Genomic DNA, 18,608 nt, shown 5'->3' on the forward strand with positions numbered 1-18,608 from the left:
TGTTTTTCAATGAGCAATTTCTATTTTTTTCATATTTCATACACTAAGACATTCATGTCGAGGTCAAATGAGTCTAGAAAATATTTGTGTGTTTGAACAACTACAAAACAGGATATCAAAAGAGGTTGACTGGTCATGTTTTTGTTGACATTTAACTTCATTTTAAACTACAACCTACTCTTTCATTACTTTTTAAGTTTGGTTTTATTATTTCAGTGGGGATTATGTCACCTCAGTGATAATTCTTCTTTATCTCCCAGGTATCTGTTACTTGTTTATGATCTCCTTGTCTTCAGTGTATGTAATCATTCTCATCATCCATCTGACCTAACTTCTGGACATATTATCTTGTCAATGACTCATGGTACAACCTCTACCTGTCTGCTGCCTGCTACCTTAGGAGTAAATACCCCGACTGATTCAACATTACTTATCAATAGCCGGGTCTATACTGAAAGACAATGACATTCTTTTCTCTTAACAGATATAAAGATGCATAAGTGCCTTGCAAATATTAGCTTCCCTTCGTGTGAATACTGGTGTTCTTTTGTTTTTGAAGATGTTAGCATTGACTGTTTTCAGACAGGATATGTGCAGGCCATCAGTAGATCGATGATACCTCATTACTTATTTGAGGAGAGGACAGAAGCAAATGCTTATGTTTGTTATTGCGTATGGGATCACTTGGCAGTGTTTAAGTTACAGCTCAAATAGGATGTACTATTTAAAGATCAACTGAGCTAACATCTGTTGTTAGGGAAGCATGATCAAATGGCCCTTTGTCACAACAGACATTCAGTCAATAATATTTATTAAGTGAAAAAAATTTGGAATGTCCATAAACAGGATTCATTTCAGAGTTTAAACAAAAGCAGAAAATGGTCGTGATATTGAGGCTGAATGGCAAACAGAGAGATTGATGTTTATTGATTAAAATCCAAGATTGATATGATTCATGGAATTTCCTCCTCAAATCACAGTGATAAATACTCAGGCCACTATAATATTACCTGTTGTTCTGAGTTAACCTACATGTGAATTAAATTGTTTTGAATAATATCTTAAGGTTTTCTATATTTTAGATAAACCTTCCAGCAAGTTCACTGGATTAAATCCTGAAAGATCAATGTGTTTTCAATGCATATAATCAGATTGTAGGTTGTTGGTTTTGGCAGCAGTGTTTATTCAGTCGATAGCGAGGCAACTTGTGTCATACAGACATTGTCATTATTAGGATGATGACTTAGTTGTTTATGAGATGAAGTTGGTGATGTGTTTCATATTTATTCATGTTAACAACAGATGTTCTTTTGCGTCCGATAACCCATAGCATGAGTTGCAATTGGAAATGTATTCTCGTGTTGATAGTTAAAGAGTTATTTATGTCACCAGTCTTGTACATTTCCATTTTTTCTCTCACATCAATCTGAAACACTGTGATATGAAAAACCTGAAGAGCAAAGTAAAACACAACATAGTGCATAATGTACATATTGCACTTTCAATATGTGAGGATGTTTTGAGAAAGGGGCTTTTCATTCAAATGATCATAATCTTTCTTACTTCAGAAATTGGAGAGCTCATTTGGCAGCCAGGTCGAGATGCATTTTACCCCAACGTGTCTGCAGTATTTGAAAGTTTAGCAGATTTAGATGAACGTGAGTATGAATAATACTACTCTTCTTCAATGTTAATAATGATAATAATGTATTTATATATATATGTATAATATCCATTATAGAGATCCTCAGTGGCGCAGTGACAGTGCTGGGGAAGTAAATAGTTCACACAGCTTACAGAAAGGCATCAGTGAACAGATGGGTCTTTAGCAGACATTTAAGTGTTTCCTTCAAACAAGTGTTTCTTTCCTTTGGAAGAGAGTTCCTCAGCTGAAAGCTGCAAAGGAAAGAGGTCGCTGGTTTAGAGATATATATGTGTTGGGTGAGGAGAGAGTCAAAGGAGGATCAGAATTTTTGCTATGGTACATACATGGAGACGAGTTGTTTGAGATGCTCGGGAAAGTTATCATTTTAGAGGCAGTCATGAGTCAGAATGAGGTTCATTATGTATTTTTATTTTGCCAAGAAGACCGAGACACAAAGTGAGTATTTTTGACATGATCAAGAAAACAACTCTATAACTTCGAGAAAATGTATGATCTTGCACTGGTGCCTGACAAGCAGCCTTAAGTTTACCTTTCTGGTGATTCCACTATTGATGTCATTTTGTCTTCTTGAATTTGAATCTCATTATTACTATAGCCATCATCCATGTTTCGAGCATCACAGCTATTACAATGCTGATAGTAATATGTTGATATTTGTAAGTTGAAGGGTGAAGGAAATGTCCCTGGCATAGACACATTATCCTTCTGAGATTCCTCCTTGTTTAATGGGAGCCTGAGATTTCCAAGATTTATGCAAAGTATCCTTTGGTCATGAGAGGACCATGGGTTCATGTTCGTTCCATCAATGTTAATGTTCAGGCTACCTGATGAGCAATAATAACATGATGATGAGCAATAATAACATGATGATGAGCAATAATAACATGACGATGAGCAATAATAACATGATGATGAGCAATAATAACATGATGATGAGCTACGACCGCATAAAAATAGTTAAATGTTTCTCAGGCACATTTTTTTCAAAAGTGACAAAGTTGGTGGGATTTTTTATTTTTAATTTTTGATAGAAAAATGATGAGGGAGGAACACATATTTACCTTTTTTCTTTCAGAAATACAGCTTTGGAAGTTTAGCACGTGTTAATGAGTTTCAGATTCAGCCACACTCGCTCTTACAAACATTCATTCTTATAGTGGACAAATGGATGATTTGGGCACTGCTAAGTCAAATTTAGTTGTTTTAAATGTCAATAAAAAACTGTTACATGCACAAATAAAAGTGACATGCCAATGCCCGAGAAACATTTTACTTTTTTTATATAGCCTAAGATAACATAAATGTGATGAGTGGGATTACCATGACAGTTAGTGAATGTGTTGTATCATCCTGTTATTGTAGCTAATCATGTTATTTTCTCTGATGCTTGATTTTCCCCACTGTTGTTATCTCATTATTCCCCCATATGCTTGAAAATGGTTTAAGAACCATACCGAAATGTTCCCATTCTTAAGATAAAGAAGTTGATCATCCATGAAGTTTGTGTCACCTCCGATTGTTTGGGTACAGTGTTTGAAGTCCATTTCTGGTGTCCCCTTTCTGAGCTGAAACTGGTCTGAACCTAAACTCCACTCACTCAGTGTGAGCACCAAGCCAACAGTGTTATGACACATCAGTGTAATATACAGTGTCGCTGTTGAAGCGGTGTCCCATGTTGCTACTGCAATGGATCATGTATTGGGCAGAATGTGTACATCAGAAACAGTCAGATATGTTTATGAAGCATGGAACGTGACAGCTCACTGACAGTGGCAATCTGTAAATCATGAGTGTGTATTAATGCTAGCTGTGACAATCTGTGGTTGTTTACCTATAGTCCAAGGTGTCAGTGTCCACTATGTCATGTTTACTCGGACATCTTAAGGCTGGGCACACCACATGTCATGTTCACACAGGATCAGTGCACAAACACCATGCTGTCTATCACCCAGGCATGTGATCTCACTGTACCACCTCCAGCATCAATAACAACCAGCTTTGTGAGAACACTGATTGGTTTAGGCCACATTGAGGACTTAGTAACAGCTCACGTTCAAGTAGTTTTCATGGACATGGGGGTGCTAGAGGTAATAAGGGGTAGGGGTGAGGGGGTGCTAGAGGTAATAAGGGGTAGGGGTGAGGGGGTGCTAGAGGTAATAAGGGGTAGGGGTGAGGGGGTGCCAGAGGTAATAAGGGGTAGGGGTGAGGGGGTGCCAGAGGTAATAAGGGGTAGGGGTGAGGGGGTGTCAGGGGTAATAAGGGGTAGGGGTGAGGGGGTGCCAGAGGTAATAAGGGGTAGGGGTGAGGGGGTGCCAGAGGTAATAAGGGGTAGGGGTGAGGGGGTGCCAGAGGTAATAAGGGGTAGGGGTGAGGGGGTGCCAGAGGTAATAAGGGGTAGGGGTGAGGGGGTGCCAGGGGTAATAAGGGGTAGGGATGAGGGAGTGCCAGAGGTAATAAGGGGTAGGGGTGAGGGGGTGCCAGAGGTAATAAGGGGTAGGGGTGAGGGAGCACCAGAGGTAATAAGGGGTAGGGGTGAGAGGTGCCAGGGGTAATAAGGGGTAGGGGTGAGGGGGTGCCAGAAGTAATAAGGGGTAGGGGTGAGGGGGTGTCAGGGGTAATAAGGGGTAGGGGTGAGGGGGTGCCAGAGGTAATAAGGGGTAGGGGTGAGGGGGTGCCAGAGGTAATAAGGGGTAGGCTTGAGGGGGTGCCAGAGGTAATAAGGGGTAGGGGCGAGGGGAAGGGGTTGAGGGGGTGCCAGGGGTAATATGGGGTAGGAGTGAAGGGGCTGCCAGGGGTAATAAGGGATAGGGGTGAGGGGATGCCAGGGGTAATATGGGGTAGGGTTGAGGGGGAGCCAGGGGTAATACAGGGTAGGGGTGAGGGGATGCCAGGGGTAATATGGGGTAGGGTTGAGGGTTTGCCAGGGGTAATACAGGGTAAGGGTGAGGTTGTGCCAGGGGTAATATGGGGTAGGGGATATACTACTGGTAACAGGTATTTACAACACAATGTGTCATTCGAGATATCCTCTCAACACACTTACAACATTCCATACAAACATAACTTTTTAAAACATTTCAAACAGATAGTTCGAAAATCACAAAATGTACTGTTTATGCATTTATATCTATGGCAACGATCTCCTTTAGTCCTCATCACACACCTGCAGATGAATCAGTGAGTGCAATGGCTCAATGAGACTTCATTCCCTACAGGGCTCTGTTGGTTTTTTTTTGTCAATTCAACACATTTTCACTGATCAAAGTACAATTTTATCATTACAAAGATAAATTTTCTTATCTTTTAACAAAACGCAGTGACGGGTTTGTAAACACAGTGTATCTGAAACACATAAGTCTCATGAAACAGTGTTGATTATTTCCTAACCTAAAATACACATGGTTTCAAGGGGAGGATTCATCATGCCCCATGGTAATTCAAGCTGCTTTTTGAAGCATTAGGAAAGGAATTAACCTCCATGAAGGTGTTAAGAGAATAAGCACGACACATGTGTTTCAGTGCAAGGGGTGTTGGTGTCAGCTAAATACAGTATCTTAGACCCTGCAAGATGGCCCCTAGGGAGCACTGCCTATTGATCATGATGTGCGCTACCACTAACGGACTTGGGTATTATGGGATGGATATGGACGTCATTCAGTCTATTTCACGCTCATGGACGCTTAAAGCGAGATAAGCACTCCCAAGGGAATGTAGTAATTTGTTTGAAGTAATCATGAGAATTTTTCAGAAAATCATCTTTTGGAAAGCATTCAGTTTTTTTATTTGTATTGATTCTATTCCAGTATATGTGTTCGTGCCAAAGTTGTACTTGAAGAACTTTGATATTTTTGCACAACTTTTCAATTCAGCACAATAGACTGTCAATTTCGTTTGCAGTAAATCAGATTTGATGTGCCACATGCAATGTAGCGTTGTAGTAGAAAATACTGATAGGTTTGTTCAAATGTTTTTCCTGAATCAATCATTTTGTATTATATTAACATTAACACCTGAAGGTTTTGATAAAACACCATTTTGAACCTGAGAAGCCAGCTAGTGCAAATGTCATCCTGCTGGGCAGATAGTTTAACCTTGACAGTGATCACAGTTATCTAGGACTGAAGCTGTCTCACACTATACCAGTGCTCTCCACACATTGCTGCAATGTCTTGTTTAATTACCCAAAATCCCAGTATTCTAGGTGGCTGTGTTGTTGCTGCGTTAGTGTCATGTACCATACAACCTGCAATAACATCCTGCATCTTTGTCAGAGAGTAACTAGAGGATGTTGTTTCCTTTTGAAGAACGCACTCACACACTGACTTTGTTGACTCACAGGCAAACTGTAGCACAAATGGGGTTGCACAGTATAAAGAATATGAGAAGTCTTCTTATACGCAAGCGAAGCGAGCAAAGGTTGGCAATGTACGTCCCCCGCTTCGGGTAGAAAAATATTTTCCATGTCAAAATAAAATATCGCCACCATCAAAAGTACACTCCCATTTCCTCACTTGGCTGTGCTCTCACATTTCCTACATCATGTTTAGTAATTACTCATGTGAAATATGTCTTATTCAACATTTTAACTCATTAAGCCCTGGAGCCGCTCCACTGCCCAACACCTGGCACCCCTCGCTGACTGCCTGATTGCTGCGACGAGGCTAATTAGTGCTAATCATGCCTGATTTCCCTGGCAGGTTTCGGATATGACAGGAAACTGTCTAGTCTCACAAACAAGTACTGATTATTTAATTGTGTTGTAAAGATGTAAATGGGAAAGAGGCCGATGTGAGTACATATATTACAGCATTTCATGTAATTTATTACCTGTGTCTCTCATACCCCTTTGCCAGTGTGTGCTGTATTTTTATCAACACCTACGCGGTCTTTGTACGTACGAGAACAAATATTCAAATTCCTCCTGTCTCTCTCATCGTATGGACTGAATTATAATATATTTGTAATAGAGTTTTAAAAGAGGGGGCTTGCATTATAATCGTCTAGTTTTTTTGCCAATACATTGCTCGTGCTTACTGACTATTTCAAGGAAAGTATCAATAGGTGTGTAAGTAACATGGAACATATAGAGATTTATAGTTTGTCACTTTGTTCATCTTAACTTAACGCTGCAAACATACATCACCATTCATACACATACATACTGCATGATACATTTATCATTACTCGATGCTAGACAAAGCTTCCCGTCATGTGAAGGGATAGAATATCCCGAATGTAACGCATTATATCTCAGTTACTCATTATATTGGCTGATACTTTGACCAATCGTATGGTTAGAACCTGTCACATAGGAAGGGCAAGGTGATGGGGCGTGGCCTAAATTTCTGAAGAGCACGTTTGGACACTCAAAGTGATAGGGTAGAGACTGATTATTGGCTTTATCGTTGACCAATGACTATGTTGTGTTTCGGCTGTATCAACTATGATGCAACAATTTGTGTATTGTAAACATAACATCATTTACTGTAATGATGTATGAAAGAAACACATAAGACATATGGGAGTAGACTGACACTATGATGAGTGTATTCGTTCTCAGATGGTGAACACACATGTCTTAGTATTTTGGAAATGTGAAACAATAACGACTGAAATGCAACAGTTGAAGAGAATGAGTGAATTTAGTTTTACAGCGATTTTAGCTATATTCCAGCAGTATCGCGCGGGCTTCACACGTTGTGCCCAACAACTGACAAGAATGGTATAAGGTACCATTTGTACAACACAACTAGTGCCTAAAGCGTTATCGTCCTTGGAACAAGTCTTTATGGTAGGCCTCAAAACAGTCAACGCACAAAAACACATCACAGCTTGAACATCTGCATTTGATGTCTCGACGTTTGCCAGTCCGTTTCATTGTATGTAAGACATACTTAAACCAAATGATGTCCCTCTCATATCAATTTGAGAGATTAAATTGTTCAAAACATCTATGTCAATGGCAGTAAAGACGAATTTACGCACATGCATAATAATCTATGAAAGAAGCGTTTTCGTTGATACATTGCTAGTGTATACTGAATATTTTCAGGAAAGTACTAATAAGCTAGTCTGTGACTTACATATAACAGATTCACAGTTTGTCGCTTTGGTTCATCTAGATTTAACGCAGAAAATATACGAACATGTATGCATACATATTGTATAATGCTATTCCTTGCACATACATAAGACAAAGGGTCATGGGATGGGCGTCATCAAAGTTCCCGAATAGGTCGTTTTGTATCTTAACTGTTCAATATAGTCCCTGATTTGTTATCTATGACCAATCGTATCATGAGATACCTGTCACATTGGAAATGACAGGTGATGGGGCGTGGGCTAAATTTCTGAAGAGTACGTTCGGTCACTAGACAGCTTGGATACAGATTGACTATTGGTTAGATCGTTGACCAATCGATATGCTAGATTTCGGCTTTATCAACTCTAGCTATCATGAAAAATTTTGTGTATCGTGAACATACATAATCGTAAGGATGCCTGAAATGTACACGTAGGACTAACAAGCACTTTGACGAGTTTATTATTTTTTTCTAAGCGCTCAAAGCGCTACAATCCGATTATTTTTACCCCGGATAACCCGATCCAATCATTGAGTAGAGACAGTATTTATTTGCGTATACTTTTTGCGCACACTACTTGTACATCAAACATAATGGCTTGCTGAACATTTCAATATAATCTGTTCATTGTTATGAATAAATATCATAATTCAAGTACATGTATTATAGAATTTAAAAAAATAACACGATACTGATTTATTGTGATGTATACATCTGTAGTTGAATCTCCCCAAATATTTATGAAGATGGGCATACTTATATTTGTTTTGAAAGCAAACGAGGTTCAGAAGATTGGCAATGGGCGTGACTCCGCAAAACAGGTTGTCCAATGATGTAACAGCGCATAAGTTTGTTTTACACTTGTCACCGGACAAAAGTTTACCTCGACATGCATTCGACCAGAGGCTAGCGCTGTTATTTTGAGGTTGAAAGAGGTGTTCATATATTTAGTGTTGTCTGATTGAATGATTATACGCATCAATTCCGTAACTGATATATTCTCCTCCTTTTATTGATGATGGATCTGATACACGTGATCATTACACAGGATAAGATAATAACAGATCAAATACAAACGTTTCTTACACAATGCTTATGTAAATTGCATTGAAAAATCACATTTCAAATAAGCATGAAACAGCTTGAACAAAATCCCCCAGTTACCTTTGTATAGTTTATGTGTACTATATGTGTATATTATGAGTAGATGCAAGATTTATCATTTCATATTCGATTATGTATTATCGTCAACTTTAAAAATCAATAGTTGCAAATGAATTAGGTCTAAATTAGTAACTTGGTTTATTTCAAATACGATTCATTATATGAACTATTACGATGAATGAATGAATGATTTAATTTAGAAGAAGGTTTCGTAACCTTGTCACCATTAATTCAATCAATGTGCAAACATAGTATCTTACTATTCACTCCCAATGACGAGTAACAAACACGTACCTCCTGTAACAACATCTCATAATCCCTTTTCTCGAAGGCATGTGTTCATTTGCCTGTATAAGCCCCCGACATTGCAAGCAATTGTTATCAAAACACATTAATAGTTCTTCTGATTAACACAGAAAGTAATCTCTTTCATAAGAAAGGCTAATCTTTCATCATTACTGCTAAGTTGATTGAAATTATAGGTACAGTACGAATTTAAAATGTAAAAACCCCAATACGCAGCTCTCGCTGAATGAGAGGTGCTTTTCATACCCCCAATATGCGGCTCTCGCTGAATAAGAGGTGCTTTATATTACCCCCAATACGCGGCTCTCGCTGTGAGAAGCTAATTAATTTGCCGCATATATGCGGCTCTCGGCCTTAATGAGTTAAGCGCCACTCAGGGTATTCAGATCGTTCTTCGCCTCCATTCCCCCTTCCAGCTTCCAGTTGAACGTAGTAATGGAACATGAATAAGCAGGAATTAAAAAGAAATACCATATTTCCTACTTTTATTGTGAACCTGTTGCAGTTTATTTTCCTTATCTGTCTTTGCTATTGTTAGAATTTTCATAACATATATTCTACATAAAAACACTTGTGGCATAATGGGTGAATGATGCAGGGGAGGTAACTGTAAGTATTCTATGTAGAATAATACCCTCCTGTTCCTGCACTCCGTTGACCTGGAAGCTGGAATGGAGGTGAAGAACAGGAATGGAGGTGAAGAACGGCCTGATCTGCCACGAGTTGCGCTTAAGATGTTGAATAAAAAATATTTCACGTGAGTAATTGTTCAACATGGGATCGGAAATGTGAGAGCACAACCCAGTGAAGTAATGGGTGTATACATTTGATGGTGGCAATATTTTATTTTGACATGAAAAATATTTGTCGAACCGAAGCGAGGAAAGTATGTTGCCAACCTTTGCTCGCTTTGCCCGCTTGTAAAGAAGACTAGTCATTTTCTCTATGATGCACAGCCCAGTTGTGCTATAGTTTGCCTGTGGTTGACTCATGTCATGATATCCCTGTTGCATAGGTCGAGGCTCATGCTATTGATCACTGGATTGTCTGATCTAGACTTGATTATTTACAGACTGCTTGCTGGAATATTGCTGAGTATGAATGGAAAATGAGTATGGAGATGAATTATGTCAATAGAAAGTGAGAGTTGATAGGTAATTATAAACTATATATGATGTGTCAGCATTATTTCACTATATAGTGATGAAGATATTAGTGGAGAGTTGAGAGCTGGAGGTTATTGTGTCCAGGGAGCTGATGACAAATTAACGTTGCTGCCACTACATTCAGCTTATCATGCTTATATTACATCAGTGTCATGAGGAAGTGATGGTTGTTGGACAAAGATGGCTTCACATAGCAGAATCTGACCTAGGCTTTATTCCACTTTCCAGATTTTGGTTAATCATAACTGAGGTACTTTAACAGTGTTGTTGTGTTATAATTATGTATGGTTAGTGGATTAAAGGGCAATATGGTGGTTATACAACAGTAGCCACACTACTACAGCTTGTGGAAGCCCATGTTCACTTAGAAGTTGAAGTTCTTTGACAGCTTAGTGGAGTGTCTCCTCGATATCTCAAGGGTATACATTCTGACAAGCCTCCACTGTACCCTTGATGCACCTATGGCTCAGCCCAATAAATTTATTAACTCCTTTGGCTGGCATTTTATCCAATCAGGTGTCTACGCCGGGAAGTTGAGCGAACCAATTACAACTCACTTTCACTGTATAAATTATCTAATTGATTAAACTTGGCAAAACCAACCATGCAGAGGTTTTCTGAAAGAGGTAGATGGAGTTTTGGAGCTATAAATTTATCTGTATGATTTCCCCCCAAAATGAGTCGCACTGCTACCTTTGTTGACACTGGCAAGCTCGGTTATAACAGCGACATAGCTGATATGCTAATGTGAGGATGCGGAGCCAGCAAAGGGAGGTAATAAAATTATAGGGCCGACCCATAGATGCATCAAGGGTATAGTGGAGACTTATCGGAACGTATACCCTGGAGATATCGAGGATGAGTGGAGTGGGACCATGGATGTGGGTGAACAGGACCTGAACTGAAGAACTGATGGACTACATTTCCGGAAAGTCATTATTAGCCCAGATCATGTATAGTGACACTGTCTTGGTATAACAGTGATGACTTCATGAATGAAGTTAGATGAAATTCCTTGTGCTGATTACAAATAATGGATGATATTTATCATGTGCTCTAAAGATGTGTAATGGAATTATTGTGAATATTGATTTATCAGCAGAGCAGCACTGGCTGTAGGAAATGGTTGTCGCTCCAGGTACTAGTCCTACCCACATGGTATCAGACTGCTATATATGAGGATATAGGGCAAGCAAAGGTAGTTGAACAGAACTTGACACCAAGACCATTCTTGGAGTGACTTAGATCAGTTGTACGTATATTATCCCTTATTAAGGTGTAATATTTCTTTTTAGAAAAGGAGCAGTTATTTGATAATTTTGTTTTTGTACAGATTTTATTTCAGTCTTGATTTTTAGTAATGACTGACCTGTTATGAACTAGTGCCAGTTCAATTAGGTTTCTACTGGCAAACAGGGACAAGTTGAGCAAGGACCTGACAGCTGACCCACATTAGCATGTATAAGAGCCGCCCACAAGGACTTGCAACTATGAGAGAAGGAGTCCCAGGTTGCCTGTGATCAAGTGTAGTGTGATGGGTGACCCATGTGAGAGTCTTATCAGCAAGGTATATGCAGCTACATGGGGAAACAATTTCATGGTCATGCACTGCACGTGCACTAGCCTACCAAGTGGGTTTGATCATGGTGATACATATCCTAATTCTTGTAAATGTGTTCCCTGCACTGATCTAACTGTTCATTATTTGTCAGTAGATACTCTCTTTATAGTCATGTCAGCATGCTAAGTCTGTTTCAGCCACAGCCCATCTGTGATTTGTTTTACAAATGTCTCCACTCACTGCCAGACTAAAATTTACGACTAATTAAAAAATAATTGGTTATGCTTTGTTTACACAGTTATTTGTAATTTAAGTTCTTTATGTTACAATTAAACCTTTCATTAGCATTGCAACAACTCACAAAGTGATATACTGTGAAAATTATATATGATTAAATCTTGAATAGTGTGTTGTTAACATAAAAACTGCTATCTTTTGAAACTATTCAGGGGTAAACTGTTTCCTGCAATCTATTGCATTGTTTCAGTGACACAACATAGACATGGCATGAGTCTTCTAGGTGTGATATGTCACCTGAACCTTGGTTTAAATATTTCATTAAGATTCTATTGCACATGCTCAACATAAAGATATCATCACTTCTTTTTCATGTTACAACACTTCCAACGTGACTTTATGACATTTAATTCAGTGTTGGTTTATGTGTATTTCTTCTCAAGCCTGAATTGTACAAATACTCACAGCACATTAGGCTTCCATACTCCTCATTAAAAGCAATTGATTTTGCCCCTGAGAGTTTGTTTCAGATGTATATCTCACCCGAGAGAATGTTTCCTCAATGATTAGCACTTAAGGCAGTAGTATATCAGTGTTCGGTAGCGTGCAGTATTCTGTCTGTGTAGGGTGTAATTCCATGTAAACTGCAGAACAAAGGAAAATCTACTGCCGTGTTTGATGGTGATGGAAATTGAAAGAAGCACGAAATGGTTATCAGATATGATGTGTTTGATATAAAAATCATGGCTGTGTTTCAGACTTTACATTTGCAGTGTGTTGATGATTATGTTTTCAGCCTAGTGTCATTATGTTGTTTGTTACGTTTCGTCAAATCCTGATTTTAAGTGTGTACATTCTTTTGGCTGCTAGTTTGATAGAACACTGATTTATATGAAGAAGACATTAAGATAGTTATTAGCCCAGTTAGCATCTGGTAACTTACTCATGTTAATCACTGTCAGTGTATGATAACTGTTGTTACTTTTTATCCGTCACCTGCTGTGTAGGATTCTGTACATCGTTGATTTGTCTTGCTTTGACAGCAGTGTAAGGATCTCCATAATAACATTGCTATTACAAAATACCATACATTTTGCTAACGTCAACGTGTCAGTTTCAAAGAAATGTGTAAGAGACAACCTTGCATGCCACTATCCTGAGTGAAGACATCTGTAGTATGTTCATGATCGGCATTCTAGAAGTTGACAAGTCTCTAATCAAACACACAACTTTACTGATTGCAACTTCTTGTTTGTTTCATAGTTTGACATTTCAGTGCAGATTTTTGCACCACTATCATCTTGAAAGCAGACAACTTTATTGATGACAACATCTTGTTTCTTTCATAGGGCGATGTTTCTGTGCTGATTCTTACACCATTATCAAGTTAACTGTGCAGGAAGTTAATCCATGAAGTTGTACATGTCATTATTGTTATATATTGCACAACATCAGGGAATACTGGAAGTAGTTGGTAGATACTGGTATTTGACCCCTTGTACACGGATACGGCTTAATAGTAAGCATTTTAGGAGCCTAGTTGTGATGAAGTTCTACAATATGTCTGACAAGGAGATAATATTATGAAAAGGTTTTAAATGTGAGCAAAGCCGTGAAGATCTGTGGTAAAATAGGCCTTCAGTAACCCATGCTTGCCCTAATAAGCGACTATGCTTGTCGTAAGAGGCAACTAATGGTATCAGGTAGTCAGGCTCGCTGACTTGGTTGACACATATCATTGGTTCCCAGTTGCACAAATCAATTAATGCTCACTGGATTGTCTGTTCCAGACTGGATTATTTACGGACCTCCACCATATAGCTGGAATATTGCTGAGTGTGGTGTAAAACTAAACTCACTCACTGACTCACTCACATCTTTGTGGATATACATGGTCAGGCCATCTTTTGGATGTAACATATGTCATATTAGGGCTTACACTTCCTTAGTAAAGTACAAATTCTAGTACTCATGTTTGGTTGAATCCCATCTGGGATTCAAACCCACACCCTCAGGGTCAGGCACCAAATCACCAGCACACAAAGTCAACCGCCTAACCCGCTCAGCCGACTTCCACTAGAATGGAAGTCGGACAGCTGGTAGTGTAGGATGTGTACCCCTCTGATAAGTGTTAATTGGCACAGCTCCCATGGCCAAAAGCAATGATTACGCAATGCCATTTTGAAAGTGGTCAAAGGTAACAATCTTTTGGATGCTGAATGTTTAGTTGAGGCATATTTTCATGAGGTCTGAATAACTGAAATTTATGTGAGAACTGTGCATGTGCAGACCTAGATCTACTTACTGCTATAAAATTACACAGATTTATTAAAAGGTTTAAATCCATGAGCAAATACTTAGTGGTTTTAGAAAAGTTGCCAAGTGTTGTCCTAGATGTTAATATGGTCAGTAGGTGTACCTGTTTAGCATCTGTTTAAATGAAAACAAATACTTCAAGACTCAAGAATGAAATTTCAAGATGGGACATTTCTATGTTCATAAGCAGGTAGCTATTTTTTTCTTCTAAGACATACAGAGAGAGAAGCTAAAAAGCTTCTCTTGCATGGAACTATCACAACAATGGTTTAAGGTTTGACCGAAAGAGGACCTGTGACTGACTTTAACAAAATTGTATGTTCGTACATATGTACATTCATTCAGAAGATTGTCCATAAGATATTTTCTTGGTTTAGGACATAAAAATGTGATGTAAGTACTGGTAACCAGAAACATCCTGATTGTCTGCATATTGTTCTTTCTTTTTTGGCCATTATGGCACCATTCAGGATGGAAACTTTGAAAATTTCATTTGAATTCACCTAATCATCTACCTAATCATCTATTTCTAATTTCATAATTCTTGTTTGAATGGATCTCTCAACGCTTGATCAAGTACTACTCAGTATCATATCAGAAGTTTTCCTTTTTACATTTTAAACAAGCAAAGTCTTCCAAACACAGCATTCATTTTCATACCTAATATATTTCATTTGATTTCATCATAACAGTTTGTAATGGTGGCAAAAACCATTTGTTGTAATATCTAAAATATTGGAGGAATTCAGTAATGTATTTGTCCTTGATAAGTCAGAAATATGTGTAATGTAATAGGCATTTCATGACTGTCCTCCACGAAATGCAATTTTATAAACACAATCCAATATGGCAGAAATCTCTCTTTGGCATTTTTGTTTGTGCTTTCAAAAACATTCCAAAAGATTCTAGATTCAAAATTATTATTGGTGATTTGATGAAAAACAGATATTAGTGGATAATAACATGCTATTTTTGAAATTCAGTCCCCATGATTATCTGATTTTGATCTCAAAACACATCAAATGACACTGTGAATCACGATTTTGAAATGTGTCAAAGCATTTTGCTTTGTGTAAGGTGCTAATGGATGATGTAAAAAAAAAAAGAAAATGTCTAACAAATAAAACGCCTGAAGCAGGAGTGATATATTTTGAACTCAAAGTTTAAGGAGGGACATGTATGTGCTGACATTTAGGGGCTTAGTCTATCGTGTATCACATGATACCTGGCAATCTTAAATATTTATTCAGGAGATATATATATATATATATATATATATGTGTTTTAAATTTAAAATTTAACTTGGAACTTGACATTAGCAGTGACAAAATTTAATATGAACTCCAAGTGTTGATGAATTTATTAACTGACGTGGCACTGGCTTAGTCATTTTGATATCGGTTGTCATTGATAATAGCCTTTAAAGAAAGTATTGTGCTGTATTTGTTCAAACAGTACATATTTGAAACATTCAAGGGATGGTCACAGCCAGTTCACAGAAGAAAAACAGGCAGCTACATTTTTTGCTGGCAATATATCAGGCCATCTGTTGATGTATGTGTAAAATAAAACATTAAACAATATTGCCATGCACCATATGAAACCATCTGTGTGAGGAGTCAAACAACAGCTGGGAGCTAGGTATGTCATTAGAATATTTACACAGTTCTCAAATTACCAGCAGCCCTCTAATAGTACCAAGCAAAAATATTTTCTCACATATTTTGACTGCCCTGAAGAAGTAGATAATTGATTTCTCATCTTTTGTGTTCCAAACTGATTAATATTTCCCGAAGCTGTGTTATATAGCCAGGGTCTGTGATCAAGCATCAGCTGTTAGAGGTAGTCAGTCTATTGTTGATGGAATCGCTGGAACACAATAATTTGATTGCATATGATGGAGTGAGGCACCGAGTGAAAGGGACAGCCAAGCCTGCTGGTTTCACATCCATGTTATCAATCTAAGTAGAAGGATGCTATGTCTCTTGACTGCACTGCACAATATACAAGAGATGCTGGAGATCCATGTTTTCATTCTTACACTTATAGTTGCCCACATGGTATCTGCTTGATGTATCAAGTGCAGAGACATGAAACCTCTTCAGAACACAACAGTACTTGTAAGCTGTAGAATCTACCCAAATATTGGTTTCTTTATTGATTGTCATGTTGATCCTAAACATTTTTAACCTTTTGTTGCCATGAATTGTGTTGGTGCCATATATCTGAACATGCTTGTCATCAGTTGGGGGTAATCTGATTCACTTATAGCTTGTCTCTTGAAATACAGCAGAAATTTATGGAATTTGTTTGGGAATTCCATGACATCACTTCACTCAATGTAGATGGAGTTTTTCTCACTTTGTTTTACCAGAACCAAGATTGTTTTGGTGACAGACCAATTGGTGAGTATATGTATAAGGATATTGTAGCATAGACCTTTCACTGCTAGGGGTGGAGGGGTAGCCTTGTGGTGAAAGCGTCAGCTCATCACACCGAAGACCTGGGTTTGACTTTCTCTAACGGGGGTGCAATGTGTGGTACCACTTTTGATGTTCTCCACTGAAGTATTGCTCGAATATTTCAAAAAGCGGCGTAACATGCAACTCATGTTTGACTGCTGTCAAGGCACACCTTGTCCCAATTCAATGATATTGTTTTAGTATTTAAGCTTCCAAATGCAAGATATCTCGCCAGTGATAGCTTACTGGTTCTGTATGGGCATTCCACAGTAGTGTACATACACATGACTCCACTCCACTCCGCTCCACTCCGCTCCGCTCCACTCCACTCCACTCCACTCCACTGTGCCCCGACCCGTTCCACTTCAGTCCATTACCATTCTCTTCTCCCTACTCCACTGTAAGCCATCAGAAAAAGATATTCTGCTGCAATTGCATTGGTCAAGTGGTATAGCCACAACTATATTACAATATGAAATACAAGTCAAGTGGTTCTCATCATAACCCTGATATTAAAAATCCAAGGTTGAGGGGATCCGTAGGAAGCCGTAGTATAGAAAAACAATGAAGAAGACCCTAAGACACCTCATAAATCCTTTGGCATTATTGCCATATTGGTATATATACCTGGAAGGATCTGTCTGTTTTATTCCATTACTGGAAGATATTTGTCACCCAGCATTTCCAGACTTGACACATGCTCTTATACCAACACAGTACCTCCCAGGAGTGTCTGGCAGGGGACATTCCATATACTTTGCCAATATTGATGTATTTATAGTGTACAAGGGCTAATGGTTGACCCTTCTGCCAAAGCTGTTAAGTTTGCCCCTCTCACGGGAATACCTCCATCTCAAAGATCATAATGTCAGTGCTATCTCATCCTTGCCGAATCCATATGATGCCAAAATAATGAAAGGAAGAACTGTGATGGACTGGCTGTTGCCTAACTGATCCTTCTGATTTCTTTCAAATGAAATGGTTGTCTCTGACAAATGAATAGTTGCAGAAATTCTGCACTTCTGCACAATTAACAAGCTATTTGAAAGGTTTTGATGGCTTCATCATGCATGCATGGCTTTGGCAATGAAATCTTGTTCTCTAAGGACAGCAAAACACTGGTATAATACAGAGAAACTTTGTTATTAATGCACAGCAAATTCTTATAAACAGTTCAACCTTAACCTTATCTATAACGAAACTTTGATACTCATAAATTACAGCCATTTAAAACATTGTGTAACCATGTCATAATACTATATAACCATGTTATAGTACTGTCCAAGCATATCATAATACTGTACACCTGTGTTATAAGACTATGTACATGTATTATCAATGCTATAAAACCATGTAATGGTTGACCTGAAACTCCTAACTTTGGAAATGGTTAAAATGGGTTTGATATTGAATTTATGATTGTTCTCTAGGTTAAAATTGTAATTTCAGCATAAAACCTGGCATATCAGCCCAGAGCCATGCACCTCTGCTCAGCTGTTTCCAGGTCACAAAGGGCAGTGACCCTATCACTACTCCCACCATAATCAAACTTTGAATTTCCATATCCGGATCCAGCACCAAGAAGCTGAACCCTCAAGAGACCTCAGGAGCCTCATCATAAAAGTTTATTGAGTAGTGGCAGGCAGT

The 18,608-nt window shown here is 38.4% G+C and overlaps 1 protein-coding gene across 1 annotated transcript in view; it reads left to right on the forward strand.

Annotated features, from left to right (window-relative positions):
- LOC137266075 (prominin-1-like) overlaps nt 1–18,608 on the forward strand; it is a 120,941-nt gene that overhangs the window by 45,894 nt on the left and 56,439 nt on the right. Inside the window, exon 7 of the mRNA XM_067801576.1 lies at nt 1,569–1,658. Within this exon, the coding sequence (XP_067657677.1) occupies nt 1,569–1,658 (90 nt within the window). The remainder of the gene's footprint in view (nt 1–1,568; nt 1,659–18,608) is intronic.

Source organism: Haliotis asinina, chromosome 15 (genome assembly GCF_037392515.1).
Source record: "Haliotis asinina isolate JCU_RB_2024 chromosome 15, JCU_Hal_asi_v2, whole genome shotgun sequence".
In the NCBI taxonomy this organism is placed as follows: Eukaryota; Metazoa; Mollusca; class Gastropoda; order Lepetellida; family Haliotidae; genus Haliotis; species Haliotis asinina.